This window comes from Sceloporus occidentalis, unplaced genomic scaffold, assembly GCF_023333645.1.
Source record: "Sceloporus occidentalis isolate IW3139 unplaced genomic scaffold, rSceOcc1.0.p SCAF_74, whole genome shotgun sequence".
NCBI lineage: Eukaryota > Metazoa > Chordata > Lepidosauria > Squamata > Phrynosomatidae > Sceloporus > Sceloporus occidentalis.
The window spans coordinates 4,914,905-4,935,747 of NW_028317054.1; the positions used below are offsets into that span (position 1 = coordinate 4,914,905).

The 20,843-nt window shown below is 38.6% G+C and overlaps 1 protein-coding gene across 1 annotated transcript in view; it reads left to right on the plus strand.

Moving 5' to 3' along the window:
- LOC149285997 (oxysterol-binding protein-related protein 6-like) overlaps positions 1-20,843 on the plus strand; it is a 32,544-nt gene extending 11,701 nt beyond the window's left edge. The window contains exons 8-22 of the mRNA XM_089494683.1: positions 2,163-2,255; positions 4,081-4,246; positions 5,683-5,813; positions 7,124-7,231; positions 9,926-10,063; positions 13,833-13,920; positions 14,419-14,672; positions 15,242-15,379; positions 15,565-15,628; positions 17,455-17,533; positions 17,965-18,109; positions 18,429-18,573; positions 19,641-19,767; positions 20,154-20,276; positions 20,735-20,843. Of these exons, the coding sequence (XP_089350809.1) occupies positions 2,163-2,255; positions 4,081-4,246; positions 5,683-5,813; positions 7,124-7,231; positions 9,926-10,063; positions 13,833-13,920; positions 14,419-14,672; positions 15,242-15,379; positions 15,565-15,628; positions 17,455-17,533; positions 17,965-18,109; positions 18,429-18,573; positions 19,641-19,767; positions 20,154-20,276; positions 20,735-20,843 (1,908 nt within the window). The remainder of the gene's footprint in view (positions 1-2,162; positions 2,256-4,080; positions 4,247-5,682; positions 5,814-7,123; positions 7,232-9,925; positions 10,064-13,832; positions 13,921-14,418; positions 14,673-15,241; positions 15,380-15,564; positions 15,629-17,454; positions 17,534-17,964; positions 18,110-18,428; positions 18,574-19,640; positions 19,768-20,153; positions 20,277-20,734) is intronic.

Here is a 20,843-nt window from a genome sequence, read left to right on the forward strand (position 1 = left end):
TCTAGTAGAAGCAGGAGCATCAAACTGAATTCTCAAAGGCTCAGAGACGAATGGGAGGCTAAAGTTTAGCACACGGGCATTATGGCCGGATGCACAAGAATACTGGTCCTTTACTGACACCTACTGACTCACAAGGGCATACTCCACAACGTTACTTATTATTATTATTATTATTATTATTATTATATGTTATCTCAGCCATCCATTTATTTACTAAACGCATAGTAATCGGGATATAAGCATTATGAATGTTGCTTCCATTCCAGAATACAATTCTTCTTTACCAAAATTATAAATTAAGGTTTTCTTTAATTGAGAGAAACAAAACAAGTTTTAGATGTTACATGGGTTTAATATGTTTTTTGAGAAATGTAAACAACTTAATTAATTTGTCTGTGGATGATATTAACAGTATCCTGTGAGAAAGCATATATATATATATATATATATATATATATATATATATATATATATATATATATATATATATATATATATATATATATATATATATATATATATATGTATATAGTATAATGTAATAAAGTGCTAAATGTGTTGCAGAGTATTCATTATATATTTTCCAAACAGGATATTTACCGTATTGGCTCGAATATAGGCCGCACTTTCCCCCCCACTTTAAGTCTTTAAAGTGGGGGTGCGGCCTATATTCGGGGTCTAGCGCCCGACGCCCGGGACATGCAGGCAGCGGGGTTAGGATACAGATCCCCCGCAGCGGTGCAGGCGACCTGCATCCTACTCTCCGATACGCTCAGACGCCCTCCCTTGCCAGCACTTTCCACCGGCTGCGGAGGTTGTTTACCCGCATTGCCGCAGCCGGTGACCGTCCGCACGATGCGTTTTACCTCTTACCCCAAGACTTACCAGAGCAGACTCCCGGGTGTCTTGCGGGGCCGGCGGGGGACATCTACGCAATACGCGTATACAACTTTTTCTTTAAAAAAGCACCAAACTTTTAGGGTGCGGCCTATATACGGGGGCAGCCTATATCCGAGCCAATATGGTATGTAAAAACATAAAAAGATATATTCAAGTCACTTTAAAGTTAGATATCATTGATTGCACTCTGTAAGTTTTAATCGCATACAAACCCCGAAACATTTGAGAAGCCTTTTCAGTGTCTGTGGAAACATATCATTACCTGTGTCTAATGACATTTAAAGGGATACAACTGTGTCCCTGGCAGCCTCCTAAACAAAGAATGCATACTAACGGACTTTGTAAGGACTTTAATTTACATTCTTTAAACCTGCAAATAAATCATCACTTACCTTTGGGAGAAGCTGCAGCTCCACAGATGCATCTGCAGCTCCACAGCAGCTTCCTCCATCGTGGTCTGTTTCTAATCACTGGTTGACCGGAACCAGTGGCAGGAAAGAACATATAGAAATTTAAAGGGGGCACTCACACATTAAATGCAATAAAAGTGCATTTGATGGCTGGATTTGGCCTTTATGTATACTTGGCAAATTACGTGTTCTTGGCTACTTGGCATATATTTCAACTGAGGGCAGCTCAGGGAGATTAGTAGACAAATCTAGGAGGTAGAAGCTTGTAGGGTCGTCTTGCACTAATACTGGCTTTACTAATGCGTAATGGCTTGCATCATCATTGGCTTTACACTATATACTTTTCAGACCTGTTTCAGTAAGCATTGGGGTTTTTATTCATTAATACACATTGGAGATTATGAAAGCAATTGTGGTGCAGGGTACCGATATTCACCCAATCTGCCGCTTCAACGGTGTGTGACCACTGGCCGTATATCCCCGGTCTCGTGCTGCAACAATGAAATCCTATCGCATTTTTATCAGATTTGCATTGCAGGTTTTTAAAACAGAATAAACATTTGGCAACTGACATGGTTGTAACCTGGTTCAGGATCTCAGGATCGCAGAGGCATAAACATTCTGATAATATAACAGCGCTATGGAATCTGCTGGCGCTATATAAATACGTGTAATGTAGATCTATACATATATCTGTTTTCTTTTTTTGCTGTACTCTGAGCAGGAATGCTTCAGCTGCCTGGGGATCATATGTTAAATGCTTACTAATACTTTGTCTGCATGCCTGTATTGTGCTTCTGTCTTTTGTGCAATGTCTAACAGCTTTATGTTGCTTTTAACTGTGCGATTTAGGCTAATTGTGTAGATATGTCAAAGAAAGACAAGCGCGCTACAAGGAGATGGAGAACAAAAAGTGTCAGCAAAGATGCAAAAATACAACTTCAGGTACAATATTTAGATGTCATCACACCCCTTCATAATGCAGACATGTTAGGGTTATAGTCAATAATTGTCTTTGTTGTTCCTTTCACCTCTAAATTGTTAGATATTGCTTATCTGACCAGGGCTTAACATTGCAATCACCCTGGTAGGTGTCCAAAACAGAAAGTTACTTGAAATGTTTCACTGTTAACGTCAGACTGTCAGAAGTATAAACTAATGCTATTCTGCTATTTTTGTAAAAAAAAAATCAAAACGTAATTATGCCTCAAGGCGTTCCTAAAGTGTGTTTAAAAACAAAAAACAACAGTCCTGACATTTAGTTAGTTAAATGGTATCGAGACATGCTAATGTATCTGTACTATGTTTTTGCATCTTTTGATGTACATGCAAGGTATGGAAAGTTGATTTAATCCTACCACAAATTAAATGGCGGTAGAGGTGCCTTTAAATTAATGGACATTTTAAGCTGTAAAATACAGCATGTGGTCAAAATGTGCAAACACAAAGTCAACAATCTAACTTGAAAAGTTAAATTCTTCATCTGTTATGCCATTTGCTTGGTGATGAATACAAAAACAATCATGTTCATAAACACTGAATATATCAAAGAAATGCAATGTTAACCAAAACAGAAATAAAATAACAAAACCCTACATAGTAAACTGCCATGCTGCTTAGGTGGATGCCAGTTATTTGTTGTGAGAAATTCACACGGTCTAACCAACTCACCTCTTCTTCTTATAAAAACACATAGATATGGTTCATGAGCTTGGTGTGAAAGAACTTGAGTGGGCTGCATGGAGCCCTGACATTAACCCCTTGAAAACATTTGGGGTGAATTGGAACATTGATTTGAGTAAGATGAGTAGTCCAACTTGACTGCCTGACCTCATGATTGCTCTTTTGGCTGAATGAACACAAATACCCCTCAGATACACTCCAAAATCTTGTGGAAAGCCTTCCCAGAAGAGTAGAGACTGTTATAGCAGCAAAGGGGGGTTAATTCATTATAACTGCCCATGGTTTTGGAATAGGACGTCAAGCAAATAGGTTTGATGGTCAGGTGTCCACATACTTTGGATCATATAGTGTATAGTAATACTGAGGCCAAATTCTTGGGAGTAGCTCCCCCGAAAATGTGCCACTATACTATGTGACAAAATATGATTTTGTGACAAAATATGATTTTTTTTCTATGACTACAACCTTCACTCTTATACTGTATCTTATATGTTATATCTGTCCACATCGGCCATTGGTGATACTACAGTAGTATCTTGAAACTTTAAGGCACTTCAGCTAATTTTGACATAGGCCATAACAGATATGTAATAGTTGTTACTACTACTAGGTGCACAGCTATGTGTAACCAAAATGAGCATAGCTTTCTTTTTTAAAATTTGTCTCTCCTTATGCACGAATGCATGAACATGCACACAATCTGAAAATACCAATGATCCTCAAGTAAAAAAGGTTTCTGGAAACCTGGTTTGAGGTAAAAAGCCCTAAAAAAAGACAGGTAGATTTCTGGTTGCCAGGAGGCATACACTATAGTTAATTTATTACATGTTGTAACAGTATTATGTTATTTGTATATTAAAAACTGTTAGTATGTCTCTGTATTTGTGACATACTAGCTTTGTGTCTGGTAGTTAACTGATTGAGAGTGGCGTTTCCTTGCAAATATAAGGCTATTAGCGTAATAGTTCACATAACATGCTTTTTTCGGCGCAGTACAGGGAGGGAGAGGCGTCATAAAGATGTCTTATGCTCTATATATAGTTAATAACAGAAATGTGCAATCCTTGTCTCTCCCCTTTGTTGACAGGTACCACTAAGTGCATCAATGTCTCCTGTTCGCCTTCATGCCTCTAACCCAAATCTCTATGCAGATGTTGAATTCCCAAATCCTCCAATTCAAGTAGCAGATGCTCTTGAAATAGCTTCTGATTATACCAAACTGCAAGAGGAGTTCTGTTTAATGGCACAGAAAGGTACATTTTTTAGAATGTCTAGTGTAATCATCATAATATTTATCAGTACTGTATATTATACCAAAAAACAAGCATTGTATTGTAGATCAATGGAGGCATTTAGAATTTTATCTAATTTACAAAAAGTAGGGCTCAAATGTTTTTTTAATATGTTTAGATTTTGTAACATTAATAATATGTGAGGATGTGAACTATGTGAGCATAAAGAATAACTGAATGAAACACTGAAAACCCACTATTGCTTGTAATGTTATTTTGGGGGTTTTATGTTCACATTTGAAATTATTCAGATTTATATTTTCCTGCAGACATCATGTCCTTTTGCTTCAGATATGATTGGTGCGATTATACCTCAGATTTAATATTTAAACTTCCTGTATTTTTTTTCAATAAATTTACATAGTGGTACTCAAAAATTTTCATAAATTAAAAGTAGCTGTTCTTAAGGGAAAGTTAGGAGACTCATTCAAGCAGAGCCGGAGCTAGCTCCTTTTGCACCCGAGGCAAGAATGGAAAATTGCGCCCCCCAGCTATTTTTTTTCCACAGAGGTTGTTTTATTTACACAGCCCTTACAGACTGCCTTTACACACACCTGTCCCTAAACACACATACACGTTGCCTTCACACACACCTGCCCATTAACACGCATATACACATACACTGCCCATAAATACACATATACACATACACTGCCCTTACGCACCACTGCCCAAAAACACACATATACACATACACTGCCCTTACGCACCTGCCCATTAATCCGCATATACACATACATTGCCCTTACACACGACAAACATACAAATACCTACACTGCCCTTACACACACCAGCTTACAAACACACACATATATACACATACACCGCCCTTACACACTGCCTTTACACACACCTGCCCATTAACACGCATATATGCATACACTGCCCTTACACACGACTGCCTTTACACACATGTACATACACACCAGCTTAAAAACATACAAATACCTACACTGTCCCAGGGGAGGCGGCCTTTCCGTTTGCCCCCTCCCCTACAGAATCGCTACAGAATCGTTTTTTAGGGGCTTCGTGGTGAATCACCACGGAGTCCTGGAGGCTGCAGCTGCTGATCAGGTGGCTGTGCGCCCCCACGGCCCTGCATTCAAGATTGTTTACAACCTCACAGCGTATATGTAAATTTATTCAGTCAGTGGGCAAAGCAGCCTTAAACTGTGATGTGGGAGCAAGATGGCAGCTCTTGCATTCAGCACGGCAGGATAATAAGAGATAAATTATGTTTAATAGTTAAAGTAATAGTTAAATAATATGTTGCATATAGGTGTATGAATCGGGTTTTGGAGTAGCCTGCAGTGTAATAGTTCCTCTTTAAATTTTCATTATCACTTACATAGATGGAGCCTGATGGTTTTATTTACTCACCTTCATGTTATTTTCAGTACATTCTCTTTTGAAATCTGCCTATAACACGATTGCCATTGAAAAAGAGAAGATGAAGCAGATGGTCTCTGAGCAGGATTACAGTGGCCACAATACGCAGATTGCCTGCCTCAGACACTCACTGTCTCAGGTACTTCTTTTTATCTTGGGCTAAACATTTGTTTTAAAACATAACAGAGTAGATACATCTCATTTAAAACACAACAGCCATATGTTCATAAGAAAAGAAGACATATTTTAGTTTTTAATTCATCTTTGAATTTCTGAAAACAGAACAATTTATGCATACATTTCATACACAGGAAGGGTAGTTATACAATTTATGGACAAAAGTATTGGGACACCTGACCATTGCACCAACATAGACTTTGATGACATTGCATCATAAATACATAGACATTAATATGAAGGTGGTCCTTTGCAGATTTTGGAGTGTTTCTCTGTGAATTTTGTCCATTCATCCAGTAGAGCATTTGTGAGATCAGGCACGGATGTTGGATGAGAAGGCCTGGCTCGCAGTCTCCATTCCAGTTTATCCCAAATGTGTCAGATGGGATTGAGGTCAGAGCTCTGTGTGGGCCAGTCAAGTTCTTCCACACCAACCATGTCTTTATGGACCTTGCTTTGTGCACTTGGGCACGGTCATGCTGGAATAGAAAAGCATAGCATTGTCTAAAATGTCTTGGTATGTTAAAGCAGTAAGCTTTTCCTTCACTCGCTCTAGCCCAAACCCTGTTTCAATAATTAAGAGGTGTGTCCCAGTACTTTTGTCCATATAGTGGTGCTCAAAGCAAGGTCCATAAAGAAATGCTAGGATAAGTTTGGTGTAGAAGAACTTGACTGGCCCTGTTGGTGTAATGGTCAGGTGTCCCAATACTTATGTCCATATAGTATATATGGTTTACATGCAAGGTTCATGAATGAATAGAAGGCAATTGCTTTTTTTTATATATGTGAAGGACATATTCTGAAGCTCATGTTTTACTAGTATTTGTTTATACAACAATGAACCAATTAAAAAAACAACAAAAGCACACACACGCACAAATGCAAATGAAAAAACTAGGCATCCTTGATGAACATGTATGATGATGCTTAATGATTTTTTTATGGCAGACACTCTGTATGTGGCAAGGCATTATGGCCTTGGGAGTCTAGATCAAAGGCCACATCCAAAACTTTTATTAAACAGTGACATACACTTAGCCAAAAAGTCATACAAAGGAGAGGAGACACCATGACACACATTGCAGTTGTCCAAGGAACAGTCATGCACATCTTATATTAAGCCATTTGTGTTACATTACCAGAGGGTTAAGTAAAACTCTAACCATTCCACTAGAATGGAAAATAAAGGCTCTCACATCTCCAGCCGAGTTCAGTGCACTTGTATATTGTTAATAACCTGATCATTTTCATATTCGTATAATTATATTCTAGGCACTGAACCACAATTCTGAGCTGAGAAGTAGGTTGAACAGGATACACTCAGAGTCTGTCATTTCGGATCAAGTTGTCAGTGTAAAAATTATCCCAAGTCCAAACGAGGTGGGTTTATGGATCACACTCTTACTGATTCTGGAAAACAGAATTGCAATATCTGACTCATGTTTCGCGTTTTCAGGGGAGGGCTGTCAGCCTAAGGCCTGAAGGGCAAGTCTAGTCAAGTGGCCCGTTGCGGCACCTAATCAGCACACCATCCATGCCCATCTTTTCCTGATTTTCTAACGCATATTGATGTAATGTGATGGGACTGGGAGTAAAAAAAATATATGTCTAATACATTAAAAAACAGCTAATCTTCGTAAAACAAAAAAAAAAATTAAATATGGAAAAATTGGACCCTAGGCATTTCCTTGGGCCCCTCCCTGTAATCATCCCCAGAGTCCCTTTGTTCCTCATTCACTAAGCCACACCTCTGTTTTACTTACTCCCTGTAGTTCAGGTATAGATCAAATAAACAACACATGTAAACAGCATGTGCATGTATAGATAAGAAATACAAACCCTGTATTTGCAGGTATACATAAATAATGTATGAAAACATAGCATAGCAGATACAGATCAACAGAATAACAAACAAACCCAGTTATGCAGGTACAGATCAACTGGAAATCACATAACAACTAAGCATTAAAGGTATAGATAAAACCCCCTAAATTACAGGCATAGATCACAGGATGCACACCCCCAAAGCCAGCCCTGGTGTCCACACTGCCCACATAGAACCCGACCAGCACCAAGATAACATTAACAAATTACAGTCAAGAGTGAGCCAACTTTGTCCCTAAACAGCCCAGCGTGAGCCAATTTTGTCCCCAAACAGCCCGCCCTGACACCAGTACAAGCTCTGCAACACCGACACCCAAACACACACACCAGGACAGGCTCTGCCACACCAACACCCAAACACACACACCAGACAGTCAAACACACACACCAGACCAGGCCCTGTCACACAGACAGCCAAACACACAGACACCAGGACAGGCTCTGCCACACAGACACCCAAACACACACACAAACCAGGACAGGCTCTGCCACAGCTACACCCAAACACACACACCAGGACAGGCTCTGCGGCACTGACACCCACATCCAAAATGCTTTCCACACTGGTTTGCTGTTTGTTTGTTTTAACCCCTTGTGTATTGCCCCATGTGGATTTGTCCCCCCAGCCAGCCCCCTTTGTACATTATGTCCCAACACCCCTGTGTATTGATTTATGTGATGTCCCCAGCCAGCCCCCCTCCCTTGTGTATTGATGCCCCCCTTTGCATTGTTAATGTCAATAATGTATATTGAACCCAGCCACCCACCCCCACCTTTGTGTATTGATTTATGTGGTGCCCCAACCACCCTATGTACTTATACCCCCTAGCCACCCCCATTTTGCATTTAATTGTTGTCCCAATGCAGCCCCCCCTTTGAATATGGCTCCCCTTCCGCCCATTACCCCAGCTATTTTTTTTATTTTTTTAATACATACGTTTTTGCTGCCATCCTTCACTGCTGCTGTCCTCCAACGTGCTCTTCTAGCTGTCACGAGGAGCTGTTCCGTGTGACTCCGCCCCCTTGAGCGGCCCATCACATTGACGATGTGACGTGCCGCTCAAGGGGGCGGAGTCACGCGGAACAGGACACTGGGCGGCACTGTGCAGGCACGCTGGCCACTTAATGATTTTAAAGCGGCCAGCGTGTCTAACCGCCGCTTTAAGACTCACAGCCACATCGGCTGCAATGGCATCTCGGTGTGCCGGCCACTTCGGCCAGCCCACCGCGGATGCTGTGGGCATTAAAGACGGGCCTGGCGTGGCCGAATCGTCCATTTAAATGGGCAGCCGCGCGGCCGTTTAATGTAGATTCATTACTTCATTTCATTAATATGAAAACGCCCCTGTGCGTTTTCATATTATTTTAGAGTGGTTTAGATGGAAAAGCTATGGTATACATAAATAGATATTATTTTTAGTTATGTGACCACAATTCTTCTGACTTATTTTTAATTGAAATGCATTAATAATACTATATAATTACAAAGGAAGGAAGTTTACCTGAACTGCTAGGGGATACCGGAGGTATGTTAGTACTACAGTACCATAGAGTATCCATCTGGGTTGGCACTGCAGACATTGCAGATGGAGTCATGACATGAGTGGGTATGTAGTAGGTGAACAATTCTGATGAGCGGAAAAAAGTGTTCTTTTATATACATCTGCGAATGATAGGATTGGTAATTTGCCATTAATCCAGTGTAAATATCATCATTCCTTGTTGTTTATTGGCAAAATACCAATAGGGGTCTCCAATCCACCACATTAAGACCCTTTTATTAGGCCAATGAAAAAAAAAAGATGTATAATCACAAAAACTTTGGGGTCTTCAAAGAGCTATTCTCTATTTCATCTGATGAATAGGCCTCTAAGGTCCCCCAAAGTTTTGCTATTTTCTGTGTTGGCCCAATAAAAAGTTACCTTTAACTGAAGACTACACTTTTCTCAATACCAATACCAGTACCAGTTACTTAATATACTTACTTTTTTCAAAGGAAGAAGAGGATTATTCATTTCTTTTATTTTATTTATTCAATTTTGCTATAGAGGACTTCAAGTGAACACAATAACATCGATGTGTTCATTGGAGATTATTTTTCTTATCTTGTTTGTAAACTTTAATATGTCTTATTAATGTCTTGAATATGGGATGCAACTTTTTCACAATGTAAACGTGTTTCCTTTATAGACCCCTGAGCAAATCCACGTGAGCTTGCCCCTTTCTCAGCAGGCATCTAATGAGGGAAAACTCTCTATGTCAGAATCTGTGTCAGAATTTTTTGATGCACAAGAGGTACTTCTCTCCGCGAGCTCTTCAGATAATGAGGTGGGTAAAATTCTAATTGTAAGATTTGTACCAGGAGACGTAATCTTGATCTTTAACTTTCTCAGTGCTTTATTCTGTGCATTCTTTTTAGTAATTTGCAAAAAATGCTCAGTCCAAAAATATATTTGTTGAATCCTACTATACTTTTGGTCACTGTAAATCCCATTCATTTTGTTTTATATGGATTTGCCTTGGTGTCTTTAAAAATGGCCATTTCCATTTCTTTTCCTATGCTCGCTGTGTGCTCTTACACCACAAGAAATGATGCCACTTCTTCCTTTACACTTTACAGACTCAACTCATAAAAGGATTTCACTTCAAATGTCGCCTTTGCACAGATAATGCCCACATTTAAATGCTCGCCTCAAATGCTTTAAAAATCTTAAATGCAGATAATGGCCATATTTGAGTGCTTACTCCAAGGTCACAACAGATTTACATTTTACTATAACTTGACATCCAACTCACATTAAGAGAATCATAATGCCAATTCTGCAATGATTTTGATCTGAAGTATTTATTACATACACTATATGACCATAAAATGGTATCACAGTTAATCTTCCTTTGTAATTCAGTTCAAGAAGTTAGGAGAATATAGCTCCTAAAGAGTCCCTTACACATACATGTATACGCGTGTTTACAGAGGAGGGCTAGTAAATTTGAAAGTCCTAAACTTGCTAGCTGTTAAAGTAAGATTAATGTCAGATCAATCCTGAAGTCGCAGTGCAATTCTACAATTGATCATAAGAAGAACGCCCGCTGCGTAAACATTGGCAATTTCCCAGCTGGAGCATTCTACCCACTGCAAGCAAACCAGTCATCCAGTCGAAAGCAATGCCAACAGTGGGTACACAAGGGAGGGTACAGGAATCATGTAAAGGAAAGAGATATGACAACCCAAATACTCCAAATCAATTGTCCATTTAACAAAACAAGCCCTGCCTACATGCCCTGTGGGCCATTTTAACCTCTACGAATGGGTTAATTCTTAGAACCACTCTAATATGCACTGCTCACTCCTAATGTGCAAAGTGTTAATGTGTATATGCAAAACATATCTAAATCCAAAGAAATCGTTAGTTTAATAGGTGAATGTTTTAATTAAATTGCTTACTGTATAAATACACACCTTGCATTGAAAGAAAGGTATCGAAGCATTTGCTCACAGAGCTATGTCTTGGCCCAGTCGTAGAGGCCATAGAGGGTCAGAAATAATCTGCAGCTGTTGGAGAGTTGGCGAGGCATTGTAGTAATAGATTTGGCCAGTCTGTGACAATGTAGTATTTGTTTATTGACTTCTGTTTCCAAAATATATAAGGGTTCAACATACATTTATACAAAATGTGCGTTTTTTTGTACAGGTTATCCATTTCTATTACATTTGCGTACAAACTTAAAATCTGATAGATGCTTATAACTGGTGTGGAAACACTGAGTGAAATAGGGAATAGTGATGTCCGGATCATGAACGAATCGTTCATTTGATCCGGTTCTTTTTAGTGATCCGGATGAGTCGGTTCACTAGACTGAACGATTCGTTTGTAACGGTTCAGTCTGTGAATCATGCAGCTGTAACCTGATCCTAGAGCTGTGAGTCATCTGCAGAGCACTCAGACACAGACTCTGGGGTTAGGTTACAGCTCATTAATTCACACAGGAACGATGACTCTTAGAGTCAGAGAGTCGTTCAAAGAGTCGAATGATCCGAAGAGTCGAATGATCCGAAGAGTCGAATGATCCGAAGAGTCGAATGATCCGAAGAGTCGAATGATCCGAAGAGTCGAATGATCCGAAGAGTCGAATGATCCGAAGAGTCGAATGATTCGAATCTTACAGGGATCCGGATCTTACAAGGATCCGAATCTTACAGAGATTCGAATCATTCAGAGAATATCACTGATACCATACTTTTATAAATAAATACATTAATAATGTTCACACTGCCCCCAGGATTTAGATTCCCCTGAGTTTGCCCCCCCTTTACCTATAACTGCACCTACAGTTAACTTTATTAAATTAATTAAATTAACCCTCAGTCATCAGCATAAAATTAACCCTTATACCCCATCAACCATAACTGCCCCTGAAATTAACCGTAAAGATCCCATTAACCATAACGGCCCCTGAAATTAACCCTAAAGACCCCATTAACCATAACGGCCCCAGAAATTAACCCTAAATACTCCATTAACCATAACTGCCCCTAAATTAATTGCATGTACTCCAGATAAATTACCTAATAAATTGGTATGGTTGATGGGGTCTTTAGTGTTAATTTGGGGGCAGTTATGCTTAATGGGGTGTTTAGGGATAATTTAGGGGCAGTTATGCTTAATGGGGTCTTTAGTGTTAATTTAGGGGCAGTTATGCTTAATGAGGTGTTTAGGGTTAATTTGGGGGCAGTTATGCTTAATGGGTCTTTAGTGTTAATTTAGGGGCAGTTATGCTTAATGAGGTGTTTAGGGTTAATTTGGGGGTAGTTATGCTTAATGGGGTCTTTAGTGTTAATTTAGGGGCAGTTATGCTTAATGAGGTGTTTAGGGTTAATTTGGGGGCAGTTATGCTTAATGGGGTCTTTAGTGTTAATTTAGGGGCATTTATGCTTAATGAGGTGTTTAGGGTTAATTTGGGGGCAGTTATGGTTAATGGGGTGTTAAGGGTTAATTTTAGGGGCAGTCATGGTTGATGGGGTGTTAAGGGTTAATTTTAGGGGCAGACATGGTTGATGGGGTGTTTAGGGTTAATTTAATGGTGAGGGTTAATTTAATTAATTTAATAAAGTTAACTTAAGGTGCAGTTGCAGGTAAAGGGGAATGTAAATCCTGGGGGCAGTGATTATTAATGTATTATTTATAACAGTATGGTGACATTCTCTGAATGATTAGAATGCCAATGAAGGCAGAGAGTCGTTCAAAGATCCGGATCTTACAGTGATCCGGATCTTACAGTGATCCGGATCTTACAGTGATCCGGATCACTGTAAGATTCGGATCCCTGTAAGATCCGAATCTTTGAACGACTCTCTGCCTTCATTGACATCACTGGAGGCAGGGGGGAGGATTCATAATGAAAGGGGCGGGGCCAATCGTTAGTGTGCCTGCACGGAGTTACTGGAAAACAGTAACTCCGTGCAGACACACTGAGTGATCCGAAGATCCGGATCATGAATCGGATCATTTCAGTGAACGAATCGAAATGATCCGATTCACTTTAATGATCCGAACTTCCCATCACTAATAGGGAAAAATGAAGCGCTAGTATTATTCAACAGGGTCAATCCAAGTTCAGAAGTTTAAAATTGACTCAAAAGAACATTTATAACATAGCATAGATTTATTTCCTCTCTAGATTTCTACGGCTGAGTGAGTCATCCCTGGAAGATGTTTTAAGGGACACTAATAAGTCACGTTGTATGTGCTTTCTTGTCCTTTCCAGTTATTTACATAAATTGTAGCCCTTATAAGGGCCCACAGGCCTCACTTTCACTTTTGTCAGCTTTGTTCTGCATAGTAATTAATGAAAGTGCTGGGATATTTGATGCCTTCATGTGTTGCCTAAAGTTGCAAGCTACAAGCCAGGTTATAAGTATGTTCTCAAAGGCAGTATATTAAATAGCAGCTCTCCATTATGGGGGGGCCAAAGAAATCTCAGTGTGCCAATAAATGCTGTAGAATAGGTTGTCTTGTTTGTAAGCGGAATATCCAGTTGTTGTCGTTTTGATAGTGTCTTTGTGATTATATTTGATTTTTATCACACCCTTTTTTAGGCTTCAGATGATGAGTCATACATCAGTGACGTCAGTGATAACTTCTCAGAAGACAACACCAGCGTTGCAGATAGCATGTCCCGGCAAAGTACTGTTTTCACATTCTTTATAAACCCATACCTCATTTCCACAGACCAACCTGTGGATTTCAAAATATAAATAAATAATATTTATGTAAAAGAACAGCTTGCAGAGATTGCGTTTGTGGTTTGTTCTAAACAGTCAACCAAAAATTATAAAAATGTCAGATATGGTAGGCTATCAGGTATTTCATTTTTTAACGTTTCAATAGAGACAACACGACTATGTAATTATTGAGTTTATTTTGTGTGTAGCCGACGCATGTCGGGTTTTTATTCAAAGTCTATACCTTTTGTATTAGGCCAACAGGGAAGAAGTTGGATCTTATCATCAGATGGAAAGCTTTTCCCAAAAGCTTAAGTAACTCATGTAGCTTATTTTACTTTTTCTCTGATGACACATAAAAGATATTAGCTTTGACTCAATTTTCTCTTGATCAAATATGGTTGTTATCATTGCATTCATAAATAGTAATTTCCAATGTCTCTGTCTTCTCTTCCATTAGTTTTCAACGGGGAGTTATCTGGTGGTGCATTTAGGACAGGTCGAAGGACATCTCTACCTGCTCCATCTCCTGATACCAGCAATATAAATTTGTGGAATATTTTGAGAAATAACATTGGCAAAGACCTGTCCAAAGTCTCCATGCCTGTGGAACTAAATGAACCTCTGAATACATTGCAGCACCTTTGTGAGGAACTAGAGTATAGTGAACTATTGGACAAGGCGGCTGAGACAGATGATCCCCATGAACGAATGGTACAGTAATCAGATAATGTGATAACTAGAACAGGCCAGGCTGTATAAATATTGTATGTTTTAGTACAGGATAAATAACTGAGCCACTAGTTGTGTTGCTTGTACTTGGAATGAAATATCCTTAAAATCTCATGAAAAATAGTCTTTGTTTGAGCATAAGATTGGAAAAGGATGGAGGTTATGAGTTTATTCGCCATTTTGTGTGGCATTTGGGTTCCATGACAAAACTAGACAAATGTAATCTCTTGTTTATGTATGGCTTGAGCATGATACATTGAGACAAGGTCTCACTTTTTTATATTGGAGAGAGGATTTTTACACTTAAGGGTTTTAGATGAGGCCATCATACAAATCACAATAAATATCCAAACTGGTCTACATAGCATAATCCTGCACTGATGTATAAAGTTATTATGCATTTAATACTGTAACAGTAGCATTAATATTTGAACTAGAGGGATACGTTGTGTTCTTGTTGTTCTTCTTGGTAACAGACATCATGGGCTTAATGTTAATAACCAACATTATTTATTAATGATGAAATATTTCATATTTTCCTTTTCACACAGGCCCTTATTGCAGCTTTTGCAGTCTCAGGTTATGCCTCTACATACTACCGGGCAGGAAGCAAGCCTTTTAACCCTGTTCTTGGAGAAACATATGAATGTATAAGAGAGGACAAAGGATTCCGATTTTTATCTGAACAGGTAAAACTGATTATAAGTTCATGCAAATCGAGCCTAGTCCTGGGGAGACACCCAGTAAGGACAGCAACCTGCTTTAATGCTGATCTGGGTAATTTATGTGAAGAATAGAAACTCATCCATTGCTCTACCTCTACTCTACTTGTGCTTATTAACGTACATTATCTGTGCATTTGATTCCTTTTCAGGTTAGCCATCACCCCCCAGTTTCTGCCTGTCACTGTGAGTCCAAACATTTTGCCTTCTGGCAAGGTAAGTTTGTTTTTTTTTTCTTAGATTTTTAGTTACTACCAAATGATAAAATCTGAAAAACAATAATGTTTGTCACTTTAATGAAAATATTTTATTAGGAACACAGTATTCTGGTTTATGGCAATATAACCTAACGTATTTCCCCATGTATAAGACGCTCCCATGTATAATTTTGGGGCCCGAAACTTGAAAAAAAATGTATTACATAGTTATTGAACTTGTTTTATTTATCATAAAATGTATAATCATCATCCTCATCACTCCCATCCATTAACTGCCCCTAAATTAAGACCCCATCAACCATAACTGCCCTTAAATTAACCCTAAAGACCCCATTAACCATAACTGCCCCTAAATTAACCATTAAGACCCCATTAACCATAACTGCCCCTAAATTAACCATTAAGACCCCATCAACCATAACTGCCCCTGAGTTAACCCTAAACACCCCATCAACCATAACTGCCCCTAAATTAACCCTAAACACCCCATTGACCATAACTGCCCCTAAATTACCCCCACCTCCCCTAACTTTCAGCAGCCCAAATATTACTTTTTTACCTACTGTTAGATGAGTTTCTGAACCATGTGGACGCTATAAGAAAAGGGGTGGAGCCAATCAGCTGTGAGTCAGAAAGGGGTGGGGCCGATTGTCAGTGTGACTGCAGGGAGGGACTGGGAAGTAGTAACTACAACCACTGTATAAGACGCACCTAGTGTTTAAAAGGTGTGTCTGTACATGTCATCCAGTCCCAAGAAAAGAGTGCAGTTTAAGGTGTGTTTGTTGCATTCACCAGAAACTGGAAAATGAACTGTAAATGCTGTGATTTTTCTTACAGCAGACCAAATTAGACCAAATTGGGTATTTCTATTCCGCACTGATGCACATTCCTGAAGTTTTAAGATGTGTGAAGGAAGATATGTAATGCTGCTATATATAATGTGCCAATACATAGTTGGAAGACTAGATATATTTTATCTATATTATGTATTGTTTTATATAACGCCATCATATTCCGTAGCACCGTACATTGGAATTATCATTATCCGTATCAATTGAATATGAGACTAGCTCTGCCAATAACAGGCAATAGCAAATAGTTTCCCTGTCTCTGCTCAGGAGATGAATACTTCTACCAACATACAAGACTAATTCCACCACAAGGGCAGTCTAAAAACCTGAGCAAAAGGAAACCAACAATCCCATGCGTTCAGCCCTTGTTGTCCTCATTAGGGAGATGTCCACAACTAGACTACCCTTCAACTTCTTAGGAGCATTCTAAGTTGCATTAAAAACTTGTGTTATTATAGAGAAAGAGAAACCTGTACCATTATATCATTCTAATCCCAATCGCCAGGATAATCCTACCAATTTCTTAAAATATTTGTAAAATCGAGTCAACAACCCCATATTTATAGTTTGGCCTTCATGAATATCATCATTAAGGTGATTAACCTGCTAGGACAGGTGACCAAGAAGGTCTGCAGCTTGGGCTGCTCTCTGGGAAAACCCATGTAGTTTTTCAGCAATGGGAAGACAAGGAGAGGCTTTGCCGAGAGAAAAACCCTCATTGAGCATGCATGACTAATTCCACCCAGACACAGCCACAATGCAGGGGAAGTCCAGACGTGGAAGACCAGTGCGGATCTGTGGTTGTTGGTTCTCTTGTGTAGAAGAAGAACGTAGATATTTTTATTAAAAATGTGATATAGATACATGGAAGGAAAATATTAATGAGATGTCTTCCTACTAAAGACTATTCAAATTCAAATTATCATTGCAACTTTCCGTTGTTTTATGCTGATTATAACAAATTTCATTTCAGATATCAGATGGAAAAATAAGTTTTGGGGGAAATCAATGGAAATACTTCCTTTTGGAACTGTGAATGTTTCATTACCAAGGTAAGTTTATTCATTGCCCGTATTCATTGTCTGTTTCTAGATTTGGATACAGAGCTAACACCTATATAGAATTAAACAGGGTGTTGAGCAGGTGGGGTGCCCCTATATATTGTCTCTTATGTTCGCAATCATGTACATGCAGGTGGAGGGTGCGAGATACACGGTTCACTTAGACCCCAGAAAATCCTTTAATGTAGTCCTGTGAAGTACAAAATACTTAAAGATAGTTAGAGGAAATTAATTTAAAGTTTTATCTCATTAATTAGCATACAGGGACACGTGTTGAGCAGGCAAATAAACGTTGGTATTCATACAACGCAATGTTTACTATTCTTCCCCTCCACGGGTAGTGGGAAAAAAAGTAAATATATTGGTGTTAGTTATATATATGTGTTCAAACTTTTGTCAAATGTTTTTTTTGTTTGTTTTAGGTATGGAGATTGTTATGTCTGGAACAAAGTTACAACTTGTATACATAACATCCTCAGTGGAAGGAGGTGGATAGAACATTATGGTGAAATCACCATACGGAACACAAAAAACAGTGTTTCTACGTGTAAGATGACATTTATAAAGGTAAGTCATTTTAAAAGCTAAGTCACCCAGGGTTTTGAGAATTTACAGGCAAAAACAAACCAAAACCTGTTTTCATCAAAATGAGAATTAATAACAGTGCATTGTATTTTTAGCAATTACAACTAATTTGAAACCAACAGATCTGTATAATTCTTACCAAAGCACGCTTCTAGTTTCGGAGTGGTCTGATTGCAATCAGCACATTGTATACTACTTTGGATAGAGGATGGAGACACTAACATCAACAACGGTTTTATTTTTTAATATTAAATTGTATTACTGATGGTGTATAATGTTCGTATTTTCTCTTCCTTATAAGGGTAATTATTGGAGTTCCAATCCAAATGAGGTTCATGGTGTGGTAATGGATCAAGAAGGAAAAGTTGTGCACCGCCTCTTTGGGAAGTGGCAAGAAGGACTCTATTGCGGCGATGCACCAGCAGCAAAATGCATCTGGAGACCAGGTAAAGAATTAACAAGATCCCTACCCCAATCTTAGGCTTGGAAATCCCACTAAATGGTTATAAAAACTATGCAGTAACTCATGGACTGGAACTGTTTTTAAAGTAGATCTGCCATTTTTCCCAAGTCTTATATCTTACTATTGATTCCAAATGAATTTACACAGCTGAGCATACAGATTTAAATTAGCATTACATATGTTCTCAGCAGCAGCATGATTATTAATCTCCTTTATTTCTCCCTCTGGTGTTAAATTGCAGATAGTTGTTGGCTGATTCAAGCAAGTGTAAGGATGAGGAGAATGGAGACAATCTAGTCCCAAAATTGTATTGACTTTGAAATGCATAGTGGAGTCCATTTGCATTAAATGTAATGAATTTTAATTGTAACAAATTTTACTCCATGCAAATTGGAGCATGAATTATTCATTTATCTGGGTTAGAAAACGATGTCTCATTTTCCTCCTATGGCGTTTTCCCTCTACTGAAATAATGAAACATTAGTATGTACACAATTAAGTCAATGCTCAGTAAAACTCCCATTGAAGTCACTGGTTTAGCAGCGAATCACATGTATACTAGCAAAACATCAGATACATACATGCATACATGTAAATAGCGGTTGCTACTGCATTTGATTTTGTATAGCCTTGAATAGGTTTTACCTCTTTCTCATTTAACTCATTGTCTGGCTGTACTGAAACCAAGTAGTGCACATGGTCAGCGCTACTCCCATTAAAGCCAATCAGAGCTGAGATACCAGTAAAATCATTGGAAGAAACAACAGCCAATCACAGGTATGCTAGCAAAGCAGCTTTGACTAGAATGGATCTACTGAGCATGTGCAAGAAGCATACTGATGTATGCCCCCTACCTCCAAGAGAGGCAGCTGTGAAGAAAGAAAGCAATCTAATTTTCTAAGTGCATTGGAGTCCATGCAAAATGTATTCCCAATATACTTTTAACATGAACGGATAATAAATTGGCCATTTTGATCATGTCTTAATGCTGGAAGCCGTAAATGTTACCATTTCCCTTCAAGTTGCTTGAGACGATGTGCAATCTTTCAGGTTCCATGCCTGCAGACTATGAACTCTATTATGGCTTCACGAGATTTGCAATTGAATTGAATGAGTTGGATCCATTACTGAAAGATTTTCTTCCAAAGACAGATTCAAGATTTAGGCCAGATCAGAGGCAAGTATTTCACAACCACACTGTCTATTAGTGCACTGTGAGCTGCTGGGCTATTATTAAAATACATTTGGAATTAGATGGGGATTTCTTATTTGCCTTTGTGAAAGAATATTGTGTTGGGAAAAGGAGTCTTGAGGGATATGATGGAGAATTACAGTGGAATAACTTGATAATGTAATTTGAATATAATGGATAGACATTTACAAATTAATCTATCTCTCAGTATTAAGTATTGTTGGGTTAATTGTGTCCTTTAAATAAATCCATCTTCTTGACTTATTGTTTAATTCATTTTGATATTCTGGGGGGTTCAGTCAAATTTATAACACATTTACAAACTACTGTATTACAAATATCTGTTTCAACTGGTGTTGTAAATTGTGTAGGTGGCTAGAAGAAGGAAATGCTGAAGCAGCAGCTCTAGAAAAACAAAGAATAGAGGAACTGCAGAGAAATCGGAGGAAGATACTGGAGGAAAGCAACATAGAATATACACCAAAATATTTCAAGTGAGTTTCTTCCCTGCCGTATTTTTAAGTATCTGGTCTTTTCTTGGGATGCTACTGTATATGTCTGCTGCTTAATACTTTATGAATTATCTTATCCTTGATTAGAGATGAGGTCTGAGGAAGCCATTTTTTGTCTGCCCCCCCTCAAAATAGAAACAAAAAGGAGCGTGGAATATCTTCTTTTACAATGATAAATAATATGTTTATGAAATGGTATTCAAACTATATTACATGAAGATGCAATGTGTCATTTGCAATTGGTGCTAAGGTGCAAATCTGATTGGGCGATTGTGATCGCTCTCCCTGTCCAATTCATGTAGGAGGATTAGAGGAGATCATTTTTTTTGTTGTTGATGGTTTCTTCCATTATTTTGTTGCATCTGAGGGAAGGAGGAGTTACCTGTGATATGCTTAAGTATACTAATTTTTTTTTTTATTTTTTTATTTTTTTTTATCAGGAAGGTTATCGACTCCCAGCATAAGGAAACATGGGTTTTCAATGAAACCTACTGGGAACTTCGGAAGGACCCTGGATTTAGCAAACTTGATTTACCCAACCTTTGGTGA